At 44.7% G+C, this 19,974-nt stretch overlaps 3 protein-coding genes across 6 annotated transcripts in view; all 3 read right to left on the bottom strand.

The window, feature by feature from the left end:
• Nucleotides 1-6,272, bottom strand: part of LOC106588706 (regulating synaptic membrane exocytosis protein 1) — a 124,441-nt gene extending 118,169 nt beyond the window's left edge. For all 4 annotated transcript variants that reach the window (XM_045691174.1, XM_045691177.1, XM_045691175.1 and 1 more), the window contains exon 1: nt 5,856-6,272. In XM_045691174.1, coding sequence (XP_045547130.1) covers nt 5,856-6,025 — 170 coding nt within the window. In that variant the 5' untranslated portion in view covers nt 6,026-6,272. The remainder of the gene's footprint in view (nt 1-5,855) is intronic.
• A 2,898-nt stretch (nt 6,273-9,170) lies between these two features.
• LOC106588700 (uncharacterized) lies at nt 9,171-11,257 on the bottom strand. The gene is made up of 3 exons (XM_045692078.1): nt 10,709-11,257; nt 9,232-10,242; nt 9,171-9,193 (listed from the first exon to the last, which is right to left on the bottom strand). The coding sequence occupies exons 1-3, from the start codon at nt 10,779-10,781 to the stop codon at nt 9,171-9,173; spliced, it is 1,107 nt and encodes a 368-aa protein (XP_045548034.1). The 5' UTR covers nt 10,782-11,257.
• Nucleotides 11,258-12,101: 844 nt separating this feature from the next.
• LOC100286439 (stromal membrane-associated protein 1) lies at nt 12,102-19,899 on the bottom strand. The gene is made up of 10 exons (XM_014177993.2): nt 19,594-19,899; nt 18,945-19,078; nt 18,596-18,681; nt 18,381-18,456; nt 17,892-17,960; nt 16,827-16,902; nt 16,269-16,396; nt 15,725-15,950; nt 13,282-13,643; nt 12,102-13,002 (listed from the first exon to the last, which is right to left on the bottom strand). The coding sequence occupies exons 1-10, from the start codon at nt 19,709-19,711 to the stop codon at nt 12,868-12,870; spliced, it is 1,410 nt and encodes a 469-aa protein (XP_014033468.2). The 5' UTR covers nt 19,712-19,899; the 3' UTR covers nt 12,102-12,867.
• Between the last annotated feature and the right edge of the window lie 75 nt (nt 19,900-19,974).

The following is a 19,974-nucleotide window of genomic DNA, read 5'->3' as shown; positions in this document are numbered from 1 at the left end:
GTAAGGCTGTTTTTCTACCCAATTAATGTGTGACCCCATGTTTAATGGAAAAATCCCCAATTCACCAACCAGCTGTCACGGATGCCAACAATATTAAATAATATGAAATAGGATACAGTCTCTATAACTCACAGTTCTTGTGCCAGAAGAAATGTTAAAGGCAGAAACAGGAGACCTACATAAGTCAGGAAGAGTTCAGAGTTCATCACCAAGGACACATCCTCCCTCCTCACCATTCCCTCCAGCCGTGAGAATTAAACCACACAGAGAAATCTCCACGCTCATTCTCTCCATTTCCCCTATCGCGTTCTCCCTCCCCTCCCCCTTATCCCTCTCTCTCTCTCCACCTTCCCACAATGCCATCTTTCCTCCTCTCTCTTTCCTCTCTCCTCCCCTCCGCCTCTCTCTCCCCATTCATTCCTCTCTCTCTCTCTCTCTCTCTCTCTCTCTGTGTATGTGTAAGCATCTTTGTGTGTGTGTGTGTGTGCGTGCGTGCGTGTGTGTGTGGCTATGGTCAGTTACCTCCCTCCAGCCTGCAGAGGAAGCTCCACAGCAGAACAGCACTAATTGCTGGGAAGAGGAGAGTAACCAGCCAGAAACATGAGGACATTGAGACACAGCAGGAGGGTGGAGGATGGAAAGAGTGGGGGGGGGGTGAAAAGGGGTTATTTTGGGGGTAGAAGGAGGCAGAAGTAACCAGCCAGGGACACTGAGACACAGCAGGGGGGAAAGGGAGGTGGGACGGAGAGATGAGAAAGCAGAAGGGAATAGGAGTTGACATGGACAAATAGTTACAACTGCAAGACTTGACGAGGGAACTCAGAGCCCAGGTCATTACCATTACATTTACATTTTAGCAGACGCTCTTATCCAGAGCAACTTACAGTAGTGAATGCATACATTTCATTACATGCATTTTTTCTTTTGAACATTTCTTTTTTTGTACTGGCCCCCCGTGGGAATCGAACCCACAACCCTGGCGTTGCACACACCATGCTGGCGTTGCAAACACCATGCTCTACCAACTGAGCCACAGGGAAGGCCATGGGGGGGGGGTTACAGAACATACAGTATCTCGATAACAAATCATAAGCATTACTACTCATAATAAAATGCAGAGATGGATCTAAGCATTTGATATCATTACATCAGGGACCAGTCACAGGATGTGTCACAGCATCTATGTTAGTATAGTAGCTGAGTACGCAGTCTGGAACAAACACACCAGGTGTCTCAGTCCCATTGAAGCACTAGCTGTGTGTGTGTGTGTGTGTGTGTGTGTGTGTGTGTGTGTGTGTGTGTGTGTGTGTGTGTGTGTGTGTGTGTGTGTGTGTGTGTGTGTGTGTGTGTGTGTGTGTGTGTGTGTGTGCGTGTGTGTGTGTGTATGTGTATGCCAGTCAGAAGCTGACAAAAGCCAAAATATTCCCAGGGAGGACATAGCTAACCCCCAGCAGCCCCCAGGGTGCACCACCAAGTCTGACACCCGCTCCACGTCAACATCAACCACCGATCCTGTCTGTCAATCAATAATCACATCACAGCCCTCCCGGCTCTGCAGCTGACACAGCTGTGGATACACACATAGTGGGTTTGTGTGTTAGGTGGGTGGGACGGTGTACACAGAGCATGTGCATGTTTGAGAGACTTGTACATGTATGTGAATGTGTATTTATGTGTATTTGCAAGTGACTGTCTCCTACACAACAGTCTTCACGTCATAGTAGCCTCAACACAGAGGGGGAAAATAACTGGATATTCCAGACATCCATTCCCATCTCCTCCCTACAACCTCCACACTAACCTCAGCTACACGTCTTGCCCTTGTATACCTATCTAACAGTGACCTATGGCTGGGTGGTGATGTGGTGCCTGCATGGCCTTCTGATGCACTCTGTGCTCTGGGGGCCCTCGGGAGCCCTGTGAAGCAGAGATTGGCACAGTGTGTGTGTGTGTGTGTGTGTGTGTGTGTGTGTGTGTGTGTGTGTGTGTGTGTGTGTGTGTGTGTGTGTGTGTGTGTACACTCGCGCTCTCCCTGGTACCCCTCTAATCCTAAACCCTCCAAATCCTTCCATCCACTATACTCTAGGCTTCCTCTCTTCCGCCATCTTTGATGATGAGGGCTCTTCCTCTCTCTCTTCCTCTCTCTCCCTCTGCTTCATACACCCCTCTAAGAAACTCTACAACCTCTGTTAGCTCATCAATATTTGAAAGGGGTTTCTATATTTACTTTACGGAAACCACAAATGCTCTAAGGGGGAGATTTCCTGTTTAGTTAGCGGGTGTTGTTTCACCACATTGGGGCGGTAGCTAACGGCTAAATGCTAAATGCTGAAAATTCTTTGAGCATGCTAGTTCAGTGTTCAGTTCAGTCCTGCTCATTAGCGTGTTAGAATGGTGCTCAGCACTCCTACTGCACTCTCAACCATGTCTATAGTGTCCAGTAATACCATCTCTCTTAAGCCACGTGTCCAACACCCTGATTCAGAGGATAGTAATGGTCTTGCACGTCAACATAGTGTGAAGTTGCTCATTTCACACCTTCTTTGAAATCTTTTACATAGGACAGGATAGAGAAAGTCAATAGACCACATCCTCTTTCTTCACCTGCTGCATCTGCTGCAACAACACCTCCAGAGATGAGTCACCCATGGTACAGATACAGTAGCACCAGTACTAGGACCAGAAGCTCCAGGTGCTCTGTTCCCACAGGCTGACCTAAGGGGTAATCATTAGCCCAGGACGAGGCCTCTGGGCTGGGCAACAGACCTGGACACACTGGCCTCTCCCATGACGGAGGTGGAGGTGGTGAGATACAGGAACCTATCAGTTTATCACCAGCTGCTTAGCTCCCAGGTACCATAAGAACACCTGGGTCATATTCATTAGTGCAAACCGTAGCAAAAGGTTTTGCAACGGGAAACAAAAATGACAACTTCTTATTGGACAAGTTCAGGTAGCCCCTCTCCGTTTCGGTCCGATTGCTTCCATTTGGTGTCTAATGAATACCACCCAGAACAGTCGGGAGGGCCTGTGTGGCCATGTTATATCATTATCACGACAGACTAGCTTGATATCATCTATTGCACGCGTAATAATCATGTGCTACATTGCTCATTGTTCATCGGAAACGTTCACTGAGCTGAAGTGAATGGGGAAAGTCATTTGTTGGATGGCCGCATGCCAAGAACGTGGGCCCATAGGCCTAATGCTTGCCCTGTCTGTTGAAAAAACCTTGATCACAATGCCATACTACTAGACTGTATTAGAAGTTAAATGCTCAATGGAAATATATGAGTTTAGTAATGATGCGCAACAACCCACTGGGCACACCCTGTTGCATCAACGTTGTTTCCACATCATCTCAATTAAATGACATTGAACCAACGTGGAATAGACGTTGAATTGACGCCTGTGCCCAGTGCGAATGGTTCTGATGTTGCGTGTCTGAGTAATGTGCGTCTCCCCAATGCATCCCATGATGCACAGCAGGGGAGCAACTTTCACTGGGGACGGGGACATGTCCCTCCCCCACATTCTGAAATGGCATCCCACCCCCCAGTTTTATCATTAGAATGTGATACAAAACGAGGTGTACTTTAGGACCATGTGGACGCCTCCTAGCAGTCTGGTAGGCTGTTTGGAGTGTTTATCCGACTGGATAAAACAATATATATAATTAGGTCCCCCCCACTTCTAAAACCAAAGTTGCACCCCTGATGCACAGGAAGAATGGGAATGCCCGCAGAATCCATGGAAAGTTCACATACATCCCCAGTCTCTCTCTCTCTCTCTCATTCTCTTTCTTTTTTCTTTCTTACATTATTCATTTTTCACACACGCACACTCTCTCCATTCCCTATCCTCCCACATGCCATAAACATTCCAGACACAAGGCTATTGTGATTCTATACCATTTCTCTTGGAAGCACTGAACCACTACATACAGGCCATAACTTGAGAGCCGCCAACACATGACAGCTTCTCATATTCAAAGGGAATAGTGTGCAACTGTGCACACAGAGCCACAGCAACAGCACAGCAACTGGCCATGACCTTTGGGTGTGCATGGATCATCATATAAATGATTGGCTAAATGATGAGGGCATTATTTACAGAAGCTGTGGATGGCTCACGCCTCATGGAACATTAAATACATCACTTCCTCTCCTGAGGCACGAGACAGCTCCAGTCCTGGCTCCCCCATATTTCAACCAGGAAATGAAACAGTGCAATGTAATTGCAGCAAACAAGGATGTGATAAAGCACTTTGAATAGGCTAGATATCTTACATAGTGTATTGCTGTTGGAAATTCGACTTGATTGAGCCTTCGGTGAGGATGAGCAAAGTTAATATTTGTGACACAGCATGAGTCACGTAGTGCACTATGGATGTTCCCTATTACCATACGATCTCGTTACGATGCTCTTATGGAAAATTATACAAGCGACTTTAATTCACCTCATTGCATTGTGTTGGGAACCGACCGGTGGGAAAACCAAAGAATAACCTATACATCAGTTCACGGGGGAAGGAGCACAGAATAGATATTTTAGGCCAACAGTGGACTAGAGGTGAACACGAGAGGCGCACGGTACCTTCACGCTGCATACACGTTTTCCGAATAAAATAGGCCCAATAACTGATTCATTCGATATCAGTTGAATTGATACTGGCTTGAGGCGTTTTAAAACCAGATATTGGCTATAACTGGTCGAGCTGCAATTCCCCCTATCATGCTTAGCTCGAATGCCCGGCTTTACATCACATGGTGAGATTTCCAACCAGTGTAACCACACCCACTCTCACTCATCGCCGAGGGAAGGGGAAAATGGCACCACACCGGTGTAACACGATTGTCGGGCATAAAATACGAATGGTTTGTGCCAGGCTCGCAATGAAGCATCATTAGAGTTTTAATGTCAGCATCATCTTGTTGGACTACGACGCTGTCATAAACAGCAACAGGTGGCATAAACAGCAACAGTTCGATATCTTGCACACCGTTGATGTTGTGTTAAGGACAGCTACCAAGCCTTGCCAGCCACCAAGCTGCTTCGGTAAGGTGGTGATGTCGGTTGTGTATGCGGCCGTGTCAAAGCAACGAAACAAAAAAAAATACTTTGGGAGAGGAGAAAGAGATGGAAAGATTCAGGGAGGGAGGGGGGCACGCAGTCCTGTGGTATGATTCATCCAGTGCTCCCCCACTGGTACACCCCGTCTCCCCTCATCCGCGCGAGGCTACACCTGGATCTCGTTTAACCCGATTTCCCCGTTCTTATCAATGACTACCTGCATCACCATCGACTGTCACGGCGAGGATACCTTGATTATCTATTCACCTTGTAGGCTCGGTCCACACTAGGATGAATTTCAATCTTATAGGCTAAGCTACACCTGCCGTTCCTTATGGGGGCTTTGGAGAAGAGCGCATAGCCTACAATGGATTTGAGTAAAGCTAAAGCATTGACAGGCCTATAAACTGTGATTTTTTTCCCCACTCATGAATAGCCGAATCCCAAAACGAACCCCAGTATCCAACCTGGTGTGAATTATTCATACAGTGGCAAGCAAGGGAACACCGTTAGCGTGGGCTATAACATCTGTAGGCTATACGGAAATTATAGTCCAGTATTAGTGAACAATGGGGGATGCAACGGGTTGTGGTGGTTGAATGGGTGTGAAAGGTGACTACAATGGTAAACGACAGGCATATTGGTAACATACTGGGACTAATAGGTGGCGGATGGCCGCTCGTGCGTCTGCCTTCTGGACACAGACACCTCACTCGTGAATGGGGGTGTTGCGTTCGGGGTTCCACCGACCACCGTTCAGGGAAAGGAAATGTAGCCCTTACTTTAACACGGCTTCCTCTTTCTCCTCTTCCTCCTTCTGCCGATCCATCACGGCCATGATTATTTTCCTCTCCTCCTCGGTGAGATGGCTGAGGTCCGGCAGTTCGGGAACCGTCGGCGGCGCAGTGGGTGGGCGAGGGCCGCCCTGGGGCCCCACCGAGGCGGACGACATCTTTTCCACCAGAACCACCCCTCCTTGGCTTGCTACTGTCGTTTCGACTGACAGAATCCCTGCTGCTTAGCGTTGCGAGCCACACCTCACGACATAGTCCACGGGTAGAGCAGCAGCTCTGGTGAATAGGGCAAGCCGCCGCTGCTCATGGTTGTTGCAGGCACCCACGGTTGTGCTTTTGTTTCTCGTCCTCCTCGGCTTTTTTTCTCTCCACCTCCTCACTCTCTAGTCTTTCGCTTCTCCCCACCCCCCACCCCCGCCGGCCCGCCTCTCCCCTCCACCACCGCCGGTTTTACGGGAAGCCCATCTCCACGCCAAGAGATGACACAAGCAAGCCGAGGGACCCTCTGGATGGACTGGCTTTGAGCTGTGATGCCCTCGCGCCACCGGACACGGGCTCGGTGAGGTTGGACCGTGGTAAAGTTAGGCGGAGTCTGTGTGTTGCGTTTCTCTCCTCTCTCTCTCTCTCTCTCTCTCTCTCTCTCTCTCTCTCTCTCTCTCTCTGTGTGTGCTGCCACCGCCTCGGCACTGCTAATGTTGCTGCCACTGACAGGGAGATGGAACAGTCAATGAGAATGCAGCCCCCTAGAGCTCGCGTCTTCCTTCCTTATGGTTGTGCACGCGCTTTTACGAATTTGAGAATGGGTCTCTGTCTCTCTCTCTCTCTCGCCACATGCAAGAACAACACTTTTTCCCAACCTCACTTATTTCAGGAGTCACGCCACCCTGGCTGGCACCACACACACACACACACACCTGCAAATATGACCCAAAAATAGTGCGCGTTCCCGTCGTTATAGCTCCAACATTAATTGACCGTTAAGACCGTAAAATATTGATCCACAGGAAAGGCTAAACTGGGTTCTGTCTGAGAGTTCAACGTCCTAGACTTTAATCAACGTTCAGTTTGATTCCTGAAAGTTGCGTCAGAGATGCAAATGACAATCACTCTTACCAGCTATATTTCAAACAATATTCAACATAACATATAGCTGGATGAACATACAGTGTGTATCAGTAGAATCGAATAACATCTTTGATTGTCAATAAAATAGGATCAGTACAATGAACATCCTGCAATGCGTTTCTCAGTCACGATAAAGAAAAAACATTTCAGCACCATGGACAGAGACATTTACGCACAACTCATAAGTATCATAATTGCAACAGTTTTACATCAGCTAATGCTAGTTTTTGCTATCTATCCATTCACTTCATTGTCGAGCCCTTGTCTTTTGAAATATATTGGTACTGGCTAGTCTATACAGCAGAATTTACATACACGTCAATGAACTGAAGACAAAACCCCTACGCTGTTTTGCTGACTGTGCAACTATTTTCTCATTACCAATGAAGCACACTCAATTAATTTGAAACATTCTTAGTCACAAGGTTCCCCAAAACTCTCCAGAAAACGCCTGAAGCATATTGAGTACTTATTTAAGAATTTACTGTAGCCTAAATGCGTATTAATTGTAGCTCAGGTTCTTACTGTCGAGTATCAGTTCTAATGGTCGGCTATTCATCTCTTTGTATTCAAACCTAGACCCAAACACTGGCATCGGTTCCTTTCCAGTGACGTAATGTTACGGGGCTCGAGTCGGAGTCCATCCAGCAGATGGCAATGCTACCGATCGAGTCCGTTCGATTACGTCACCGAGGAAGTGACTGTACTGTATTGACGTCAACTACCAGTGGTGCAGAATTTTGTCATAATTTAGGTCGTGACTACTACCAGTCAGAACTGGATATTTTTAGCCTCTTGCTGTAACCTAAATAATGGAGATGGCTATTGGTATCAGGTTTCATTCTCATAACATTGTTTTGTAGAAGAGCCCTCAGAAATGGAATGGAATAGTGAATGTAATTGAGAACAGGGTTGGAATTTGTTGGTGGTGGTTTGAAAAATGAGGGAAAACGTAAACTATAGCCATGTCACACCATCTGTTATATATCTTAATCTGACAAAGAACAAACGGAAAACACACTTACATTACATAAACACCTTGTCTACATTATGCCTGTGCTTAAACTCCTACACACACATGGGTTATTTCATGATGCATCAACGTGATGTAATAGATTTCAATACCATGAGTCAGTCATGTCTAAGGAGACAACTGCAATGTGAACCTCATCATAACAGAATCATAACCTAGGCTACAATCATATGATGGAAATACTCGGTAGCCATAGACAATCCATGCACAATGTCCAATTATCATACTTATTCACGGTATAAATCTCCCACAGGAATTCCTAATATGGGAATATCCTCACATCCAACAGCTGATAAAAGCATCATTATGAGGGGAACCATTATAATTGTGCTTACTACTCCATCTTGAGGCGCTGAGCGAGAACGCCTGTTATTCTCCGGGAAATGTGGACAGAACTGATCGCATTAGCGTTGTTACATGGTTACAAACTTTTCACCTAATTGCATATTTCTGAAGGTCACAGTTGCCCTCCTGCTGACGTCTTTGCCTCGGTTGTCTCAATTCGGAGTTTGAAGGTTAACCAGTGATTTATTGACAAGTAGTTGAACTACGAAACCCCTTCTCTTTTCAATGACAATGATCCCAATGAAAGACAAACGCAATCGAATGCAATGACAAAAGGTTTACTGAAGATAAAACGGGTGGGGTGGGGGAAAGGGATTGGGGATGAAGACAAAGTGTGATAAAAAAAATAGGAACACCATTGTGGGTGCCTGCATCAGTGATCTCCCTGTGTAGTGTTGTGGTGGGTGTGCCTGCATCAGTGATCTCCCTGTGTAGTGTTGTGGTGGCAGGTGAGGCTGCTCACATCCTTGTTGATTTCATCCTCTTTCTTGGAAGCCACTTTAGCCTGAAAAAAACAAAAGGTAGAAAATATAGAAAACCTATTTCACAGACAGCCATTAACACTGGATATTAGTATCAAAATAGTTGATAAATGATTATATTAAGTACAAAAGAGACTAAGAGTATATGAGTTAGTACTTACAGGCTTCTTGTTCTTCCCCCTGAGAGCTCTCCAGAGAGATGAGAATAATCCACACCTCTTCTTCTTCTTGGCAGCAGTTGAGATGTTGTTGACATAAGTGGTAGAGGTAGACATTTTCTCAGCAGATTGCTCCAGGCTTGTAGCACTAGCATCAACTTCATGTAGAGCAACAAGGCAACTCTTGGTTGAAACCATAGAAATAGTGATGGTTAGACTACTTCTCTTGGTTGAGACATCAGCCACGTGGATCTCAGGTTGGTTGGAGTCTCTCAGTGTGGAGTCATCATCCTGAGACATTAGGTTTGTAGCAGACTGGATCAGGTCGTTTTCCACAATGGCAACACTGGTGGACAGAACCTGAGATACTAGGCCTGCAGCAGACTGGATCAGGTCATTCTCCACAATAGCAACACTGGTGGACAGGACCAGGGAACCTAGGCTTGCAGCAGACTGGATCAGGTCATTCTCCACAATGGCAACACTGGTGGACAGAACCAGAGACACTAGGCCTGCAGCAGACTGGATCAGGTCATTTTCCACGATGGCAACACTGGTGGACAGAACCTGAGACACTAGGCCTGCAGCAGACTGGATCAGGTCATTCTCCATGATGGTAACACTGGTGGACAGAACCTGAGACACTAGGCCTGCAGCAGACTGGATCAGGTCATTCTCCATGATGGTAACACTGGTGGACAGAACCTGAGACACTAGACCTGCAGCAGACTGGATCAGGTCATTCTCCATGATGGTAACACTGGTGGACAGAACCTGAGACACTAGGCATGCAGAAGACTGGATCAGGTCATTTTCCATGATGGAAACACTGGTGGACAGAACCTGAGATACTAGGCCTGCAGCAGACTGGATCAGGTTGTCTTCCTCGATGGAAACACTGGTGGACAGAACCTGAGACACTAGGCCTGCAGCAGACTGGATCAGGTTGTCTTCCTCGATGGAAACACTGGTGGACAGAACCTGAGGAGTCTGCAGGAGTGTCAGTGGCTCCCACTCATCCAGGAAGAAGCTCTCGACAGAGGGGAAGCTTCTTCCTTTCAGAGCTGGGGGAATGTAGGGGGTGTACCCAATAGTCCAGAGCAGAGAGCTGTCAATGGCATTCGCGTAGTGGTACTTGTCACCAAGTTCCTCTGCAAAGCTCAGACGGATGTTCTGACTCTTTGACTCTGGACCTTCAAGGGTGTTGAGTTGGGTCACCATTGAGATCCACCCTGAAAGAAACGCCATGACAGCACAGGGTAAACAAAATAGATTTTTTGCATTTTAAGGAAGGGATATTCTCCTTTTCACTCACTGCAAATAATGTGTGCCTTCCAATAATATCTCAAATTTCCTTAAAGTGTGCACTCATTCACTAGTTCCCAGACATCTTAAAACATTGGATTGGTGGAGGCATGGGCTAGTGGGATTTTCAACCATATTTATTATACCAGTAATTTCCCTTCAATTCAGTGAAGTGAACAAGTGCGCACTTTGGGAGGAAGGAGAGATAATTGGGACATTGCGTAACATAATTTACAGCTTAAAATATTCATTTTGCATGGTTACCATGCTTGGTAACTAACAACAAAAGCCTATACAGCCATCTTCTCTTAAGTTTTATTAGATTTCCTTTTCATAATAATTAAATCAATTAATATTTGAGTTTTAAGACTGAAATAATTTAATTGTTCTAACCTGAGTTAACGTCGTTGTCCTTAAAAGAACAATGTCCGTCTTCAGGGAGAATGAATGAAAAGCTCGCCATCATGCTGTCTCTCTCGCTAATGCTGTATCTCTCGTTGTTTGTCTATCAAGAACTGGAGATTTCTTGAGAGTTCTGAACATAACTCTCTGGTTCTGGAGTTCGATTTGAACCGTCGGCATTGTGACCCTCCCGGTCGCATAGAGATGGGATTCTTTATGACCCATATCTGCAGAACGACATTATGCAGGTTTTAGAATGGAATTAGGTAACACTTTATTTGGATAGTCCCAAGTAGATGGTTTGTAGATGTTCAATAACTGTCAACATTTCAACTAACTACCGCCATCCACTAACCCTAAGCCATACCCGTATCCTAACCGAGCCATAAACGTAACCCTTACCCGAATTCTAAACGAACCCTAATCTTAGCAAGCAGTTGCTTATCAACAGATCGTTGGTTCAACGTATGCCTATCTGTAAATCATTTATTTGGAACTAACCAAATAAAGTGTGACCTGGAACTCTATTTCTGTTTAATAATAGTACATTTATTTTAGATACCGCTTTTCATTAAAGATCATCTCAAATACTATTTAAAAACAAAACAAATGTAGGATTGTGACATTAGCTGGTCTTGACTTCGGGTACGGTCTTCCACAGCTGACCGTGTTGAGGAAGTTCAGAAAGGTAGTAGTAGCGCAGGGAGCTTCGATGGTACAGGGAGGGAGAAACGTCAGTCGGATAAACGGGCCCGGAGCTCTTCATCGGGCACCTTCGCCGTATCCTCCTCCTCATGTTGATAATCAACAGTCGAATGTGTGGCCATTACCAAAATGTTAATATGTCGTCCTCCAATACTTGTAATTGATTGTAGAATATCGAGTAAGCTAGGGTCAACACCCTCACACTGTTTATGCACTCAAGAGATCATGCTAAAACCACGTCCCGCGTTTTTCCTCACCTGGGAATTCGTTAATTCTTCCTAGCTCTCCAGTTCAGTGCTTCTTCATTCAGTTATTTTTCAGAAAACAGTTAAATGTTGTTGTTTTTTTTACCATGTTGCACAATCAACAGAATTCTGTTAAATATTTAGCCTGCTTAAAAGGGAGCTCTTGGCTCTCCGTGTCTATATTCCCTCTTATATGATACTGTAGTGGCGTATTTAACCTGCCAGCTCTGCAAAGGATGGTTCAAGAATGATACCACCCTGATATTTGCATGTGTGTAGCCTAGCCCCTGAAAAAATAAATACATGGGGGAGTAGACATGTTTTAAATGCAAACTTCTGTAGCTTCTTAGGTGTTCTGGTAGAATTGACATTGAATGTTGTTAACGGCAAAATCTAGAACTCAAAAAAGTCTAGAATCTGGAACACACAAGACATTGGTTTATCATACTTTATTTTGTAGGGGAACCACAGGTAGTTTAAAATGTTATACAGAGCTGTACATAGGAGAGCAGTATTCACAGAAATGATAGCCATGTCTTCTCCAAAAGTTTAAATACTTTTCTTTAATTCTCTATAATAATTTTTAGAATGATACAATAAAAGCTTGTGTAAGTGGTCCTGCAGCTTTTCCGATATGTTGTCGATGTCTTTGTTGTTGTATTTGTTTACCTTGTTGTGGTTGCCGTTTGTTTCTTTCCAAAAAAGGAAAATTAAAAGAGTTATGATATCCACAACATGTAACAGGCACTGACTGCCAGCCTGCGTATGATGGTGTATGTATGAGGACTCCCAATTTACTCACAAAAGAGAGACGGAAAGATGGATAGAAAGTGACAGAAAGAGAGAAATGTGCCCCGTTTGAATACTTCAGAAATGCTTCCTTCCTTCCTTGAAGTAATCACTGATCCGATTGGGTCGGTCAGGCTAATAAGACGGTCAACCTTGCTTTCACCTGTCCAATCACCAATGGATCTGTGATTACCTGAAGGAAACAAAGAAGGAAGGCTGCATCTCTTCAGTATGCAAACAGAGCCAGATAAGCTCGATGTTGGAGAGTGGTCAGTAACAATTGGAGAACGGGCATCAGTTCATAGTAAGGTTGCTGGGAGGGTTGGATGTTGGATTTCGGACCCCCTGGTTGCGACCCCCTCTGCCGCTGCCCTGACCCCCAATCCCTGACCTTTGACCTCCATATGGGGGTCACTTCCAGAGCTGGTTGCTGAGGGTCTGACCGGAGGGTGCTGCGGCCCAGCCTCCCATGCTGGAGGCAGGCTGACCGAAGGCCATGGCCCCCCCGGCACCGTTCAGACTCATCCCTGACATCTGCTGGTTCATCTGGGGAAGACAGTAGGAGAGATGAATAGTAAGGTGTCAGGGAAACACAATATTGCCTAATACTAAATCAAACCCAAGCCCTGACCCCAATGCATTTATATAGATCTGAGAAAATGTGATAATTAGGTAATGTTACCATATTGCCATACCTAAGTTACCTCCTAAAGACACTTGATATTGTATTCTTATAAAACCATCTTATACTTCAAATGCAAAGTTTACTCTCAGGAGAAAATCCACAATATAGCAAAGAACATGACATTAAAAGAACTAACATACCTGTCCCATGTTCCAGTGGCCCTGCTGCCCAGGCTGGACGGCATACATCCCCTGCATGCCCTGAGCGGGCACCATACCCGCGGGCATCCCCCCCTGTGGTACCCCCATCATCCTCGGCGCCATGCCAACCATCCCGGCCGCGGGCGCTTGTCCCATGAAACCGTTGGGCATCGTCATGCCAACCATCATGCCTGTGTTGGGTCCCATCATGGCAGCTCCGTTCTGAGCCATCATGGCACCCATGACGGTGGTGGGGGGCATGCCTGTGCCCATGCCAGGGAAGGCCTGGTAACCAGCAGGGACCTGCTGCTGGGGGATGCCTAATGGAAACTGCATCTGGGCGGGGTTCATGTATATACCAGCTGGAAGGGAGAAAGAGGAGAAATACTGAGAACAGGGGTTCTTTCAAAATATAATTTTCTGTTAACCTTTATGACTGCTTGCCATAGATATACTGAGAGAGTGGGAAAGTGACTGAACAACTTGGTTGGTGACTTGCTACTTTAGAAGTGTTTGGTATTTACCAGCATGTATTTATATAGCCCAGAGCCAGTTGGAGACCATTTCCAACCTCTGTGTTATTGGTTGGTGTGTGTGCCTGCACTTGTGTGTCATGACTCTCCTGGTCAAGGATCCAAGGCCTCAGACCACAGGAGAGGAGAGGGGGCTGGGCCGGTTATGCCACCTCATGCCAATCGTAAATCTTGTGCAGCAGAGAACCCTCTCCTGCTCTTCAGTACCAACCAAAGGAATGCCTTTGTTCTCCAGAATATTTTTTTGCCGCCAAAACTATAAACACCCAAAAAATGTATATTGGAACAATATTTCTAAGATAGGAATGTTAAGAATGGTCAGTGGGACTTTAAAAAATAATCATGTCATATTGCTTTTCATTTTGTGATGTTTTTTAAAAACTGTATGAACCAAATACTGTACTTTCGGCTGTTAAGTTTCCATCCTATATGATGTTAATACAATATGAAGAACGATTAAACTATTTTTGTTAAGATAGGAATGTGATTTTAGTTTTCTAACGAGATCATCATTTTCATGTCCGTTTCACATTAACTAAGCCACGCCCCGAATGAGCTCAGACGAACGCGTCAGTGTGATGGAACTGCCCTTTATGACCAGAGTGCTTAAAAGGACTCGCTAAGAACTAACATATTCAGACCAGCAGACGTGAAGCGTGAGCTGAACATTACGAATGGCTGGAAACTCTGAAACTCAACACGAGTTGAAGAAGATAAACTCACTAGACTAAAACATTGACAGTCTGCAGCTGTGCATGTAAAGGGATCTAGAACTTTGACTATCTACCCGAGAAAGGAAGGAGAGGATCCCATCTCAGAGAATCATTGGTGCATCTGAAGATCATTTCAGAACAAACACTCCACTCCAAGCCAGGACAACTAAGAAGGATATTGTGACCTCTGGTGGGCAATCAGAGCCTTACACAAAGCCATTCCCCATAGAAGGATTGATTGGTTTCAACAGAAAGACAATGAACAAAGACATCTAACTTACACATAAATACATTGCATTTCTTACCCAAACGGGGGGCAGTTAATGTACAAGGTATAGAATTAATGTGAGAACAGTCCTGGAATGTATCCACAATAAATGTCCCTTTCTCAATCCCTCTCTTTCCCCATCCCCTCTCCATTGTGTAACAAGCCATCATATCTTGTTAGTCCACTAGAGACTTTTGTCTCATGTAAATGTGTATTCTGTGTTATTATTTAGCTAGTTAGTAAATAAATAATTAAATCAATTTGTGTAGAACTGAATAATCAGAAAAGGCTGGGGTTCTTGAGGATTCAAGACGTCTGCAATGTTCAGAATGAGAGTGATATGAGGTAATGATTAATAAATGACTTATCGATATATCTTATATATTTCTTCTAGAGTTTAATTCTGGAGATGGTAACTCATTAAACAACTTCTTCCGTGGTGCCCCAAATTCCTAATTAGTTAATTGTTACATGATTAATTTAATCGAGTAACAATTAACATAGTTGATTCGATAAATAACATTCAACACAATCAAAGTCACATCACGATGTGTGCACATGCCCACACTTATGTATGACAAGGCTCTACAGTGCAACCATTTTACTCACATATGCGCCTAAATATTTAGTTGCACGACCTGGAATTTTAATATAGGAGCACAAGTGCTGATGATAATTGTTGAAATGATTACTTCACTGTACCGCAGCCCTGGAGTGCCATGGTGAATACACTGAGTGCAGATTCATGACCGTCATGCTTGCACCATTATTACAAAGAAAACATCTTGTTACCTCAAATATTTGTCATTGTGCTCCTACATTTCTTTGGGTGCTCCTACATGTACTCCTTGTAAAAAAAGGTCAGTGTAGAGCCCTGCATGAGTGTACATACTGTGCATGTGTAGGCTTGTGTCTGTATTTCTCCTTACCAGGCTGGGCCTGCTGGTGCTGGGGCATCTGAGGCATACTGGTGTTCCCATAGAGGGACAGGATCGAGTCCTTGGAGAGGGGTTTCTTGGCCCCTGTGTCCTCCCCCTTAATGCCCCCTCCACCACCAGTCTCACTGAACAGGTCCAGGTCTCCCTGGGCAGAGCCCGAGGATGGGGTTGCTGCTGGGGGTTGTGTTGGGGTGCTGGCTGGGGTACTGGAGCTAGCCTGGAAGAAGGAAGCAAAAGAAAGAACGACGTAAGAAAAGTCACTAACTCTATTCAGTGTGTTGAGTCTCTTGCTCTTCAAACTTCTCTCGCTAGCATGCATTGGCCTGCATGGATGTGTGTGAGACAATGGGTAAACAGCAAATTACTCACTGCATTGCAAGCACAATGCTCTACCAACTGAGCCATCGTTCAGATGTAGATGTACAGGTAATGTGTGTGTGCATGTAAATATAGAAGTTCAATATGTGTCTTTATGTTTGTGGGGCTGGGTGTCCATAGGGTCCAGGGAAGTGGTGAGGTCATCAGATTGTGTTACCTGAGAGAACTGAGCAGCAGCATTAGATGAGGGGAGGGGGTTGGACACCATGGGGCCAAAGATATCCAAGTCGCTGCTTGCTGTGCTAGCAGCACTACCGTTGTTAGCAGGGGCAGGTGTTGGAGCATCTAGAGAGATGGGAGAGACAGAGAGAGCAACATAGAGGAGTTAAAAACAGAGATGTGTAAAACAGGTTATACAGGGGTGGAAAAAATGTACATAAGATGAACCTGTGTATTGTTCAGGACTCAGCATTTCTGAATAACTGACTGGTTTAGTACATTTTACATTCGAGTCATTTAGCAGACGCTCTTATCCAGAGCGACATACAGGAGCAATTAGGGTTAAGTGCCTTGCTCAAGGGCACATCGACAAATTTCACCTAGTTAGCTCTTAACTGCTAGGCTACCACCCAGGGTTGTATTCATCAAGGCAAAGCAGGGTCATATTCAATAGGCACAAAACAAAAGAAAACGGGCTGAAACCAGGAAGGACCATCTGAACTTGTCCAATAAGAAACTCATTTTCGTTTTGGAAAACTGACTGGTTTAGTCTTACCAAGGCCAAGTAGGTTAACGGGAGGTTCTGCTGTCTTCACAGGACTAGCTTTGGGGGCTTGCCGGGTCTCTTCACTCTTCAGGGGTTGAGTCCAAGAGAAAAGGCATAATGATTGTGAAAAAAGAATAATGTAGTCTTGGAAGTAATAATGAAGTTGATGTGTTAAGCTTCTTCCAGACTAATGGCTAAATATGCAGGGCTTCGGTTGAGCATAGATTTAGTTCACAATGAAAGCAAAGATCCTGAGGAGGTGTACTTCAGATAAGACATGCAAGGGATATTTCAAACCCTCAGCAGTCAAGCCTTCTTAGAGGTTAAAGGTTAGGTGCATCCTCAGCTTTGGGTTACTTGACTACATTCAATGCTTTGTCTAGGAACCAACATGCCGGGAGCTCGACGCCCAGCATTCTAACCCTAAACCCAAAGATGGCCTATTTTTAAATATCAACACGTAAAGAAAAAGAATTCCACCACTTTTCAACCTCATTTTCATTATCTCCAGCACAATACCAGTGTCGACATGTGAAAACCATGCATTTCTTGTTTTTGTAGAAAAAAAATGATGAAGTTAAAAAGTTCTACCCGATGACATCATGAAAAGCTAAAACATTGAAAAAAACAAACACTAGGAGATTGGTGACATGGGTAGCAAGAAAATACCCTCCCTCTGGCAAAAATAAATAAATCACAGTCGTTCTTGATTTTAAATCCTACCCTGTAATGTTACAGGGAAGCAATTTGATCTTTTTAACCACAGATCATAGAAACGCGCTGTTTTCACATATGTAGACAATGGTATGGTGCTGGAAAATGAATAGGAGATTGAAAAGCGGCAGAATTGCCCTTTAAGTCTGCTCCCAGCAAACCACTAAAACCTGACCGCTATAGCATGGAGTGTCATGAGTAGAACTGTTATAAACAAAATAAACATGTCATTCTGACTGCAAAGTTCAAAAGAGACAAACAGGGTGTACAGTGTGATTGCCGAAAAAGGAATATGGGTTGGGTTGAGACAGATATGTTATATAAGGAGTCTATAGATGTATCCATTCAAAACCACCGTACTTTGGCATTGTATGACAGCTTGGTTCCTCTATCAGTTTCCTTCTCTCTCTTGCTCTCCTTGTCTTTTGGCTGTAGAGGAACATCATAAGAGGAAATTAGAAGAAAACAAATCAATGGAGGAAGAGAGATAAAGGCCTAATCTCGTTTGAATTATGTTCCAAAATGGTTAGGCCATATGCACAATAAAACAGTACCCCAGCAGCAACATAACCACCTGTGGAAATGCATGCTAGCAGATAGCATTAGCTAGTGAAACTACCTCTAACTTCCTTCATACCGGACCCAGAGACATACAAATGGTATCCAAGAGTTCATCTGACTTTAGGGAAGTACATAAAGGGCCTCATTGCCATAACCCCAAAGTATCCCTTTAACCTAACACATAACAAACAACACTTTGGAGAGTCTACATACAAATAAGACAGTGTAACACATTCTAGTACTATCCGCAAACCAGTTTGAGTGTGGCATCAGAGGTGAGATACATACACTGTGTCCATTGGTCACATTTTTGCTGTAGTATTTCTTCTTCTCATACTTGTCCCTGATGAAGAACTCCACTGCTCTGGGGTCAGGGGTTAAGGGGGAAAAAAGGTAGCAATATTATAAAGGGGCAAGTACATGTGTTATGGGAAGCTTTTTGGGAACTGCAGCGTGTGTGTGTGTGTGTGTGTGTGTGTGTGTGTGTGTAGTTGTAAGGATACTGGTCTGTCTGAGGCCTTCTGTAGTTGTCTGGAAGGTTGGCCTCATAAAGCTGCCTGGACTTGGAGTTGCCCATATCTACTATGCTCTGTTAGAGAAGAGAGGGAGAGATGGAGAGAAAGAGGGTGGGAGAAAGAGAGAAAGAGGAGCACAGAGATAGAGAGAAAGAGGGGTGGAGGGTGGATAGTGAAACAGCAGGGGGGACATGATAAGTATGGGTTAAAAAAAGGCAACTTTGTATTCAGCCAGTAGGATATACAAGAAAGAGAGGTGCCTGTGTAAATAAATATAGGTGAATACATGACACTTCTAATTTATGAATATTGTAAATCCTGGACATCAGCTAATTACCTGTATTTGTGCTGCTGTCCATTGGTCCAGATTGACAGATTTGACCCGTGATATGTGAACCCCAAGGTTCCTGTGGATGCCAGCACATCGGATACAGATAAACACTCCCAGGTTCCATGATGCCCATCTTGGACCTGGCAGGCAGAGACAGGGTCGTACTCATTAGTGCACCGGTTCAGTCTGTTCTCTTCTGTTAGGTGTCTAATGAACACAGCCCAGGTAAGGGAAGATTCAACTTATCAAAACATGTCTGTACCTGTGGTGCAGGTGTCACAATAGGACCTCAGATTGGCAGGTCTTCCATGTGCATTATTTTAGAGTGACATGTTGTGACATTTAGGGATAGTTTCCCAGTGGTGACTTTCATGGTGCAAGGGTGTCGAAACTTGCATTTACTTGTATGACTAAAGTTTGGATCATGGTTCAAGGTGTGGTGGGAGACAAAATGCTATCTAGCATAACTAAGCTAGCCTAGTAGCTACCGGATAAATGCTAAAGAGGAAGGAAGGTGTCAGCAGAGTAGCTGCTACTTACAGTTAGCATAGCTAGCTAACAACTCAGTCGGAGTCTGGCTAGACGAATAACTGAAACAGTTATATAACATCAAATGACACAATTTAACGAAGTCTACATTATGTTATATAGTTACCTTTCGCCTCACAATCGGCGCAGTATTTGTTGTCGTCCTCTCTCAGCATTTTGGACAGAATGGCCTGATGCTGCTCGTTGAGTTTCAGGGCCTTCTCTCTTTCTGATCGGGTTGTCATCTTTGCTGATGTTCTGTTTGTTCTTTCAATAAAACTGTTCTCTACCTTGAATGTTCGTGAACTTTTTTAACTTTATGATTTAAGACCATAATCAGACAAATTAACGCCTTCGAGAGAAGTGTAAAAACACCCGGAACCGAAATTTGTTCTCCGCCCACAAGAATGCACGAACTCGCGGGAGGCGTGTGAACATACCTGAACGGCTCTCGGGATTGGATGATGGAGATGACGTAGTCTGCTGACGCATGTCAGGGTTTCTTAAT

This window comes from Salmo salar, chromosome ssa12 (genome assembly GCF_905237065.1).
Source record: "Salmo salar chromosome ssa12, Ssal_v3.1, whole genome shotgun sequence".
Lineage (NCBI taxonomy): Eukaryota > Metazoa > Chordata > Actinopteri > Salmoniformes > Salmonidae > Salmo > Salmo salar.
The sequence above is the reverse complement of the archived record's forward strand: the minus strand, read 5'-3'. Positions and strand labels throughout refer to the sequence as shown.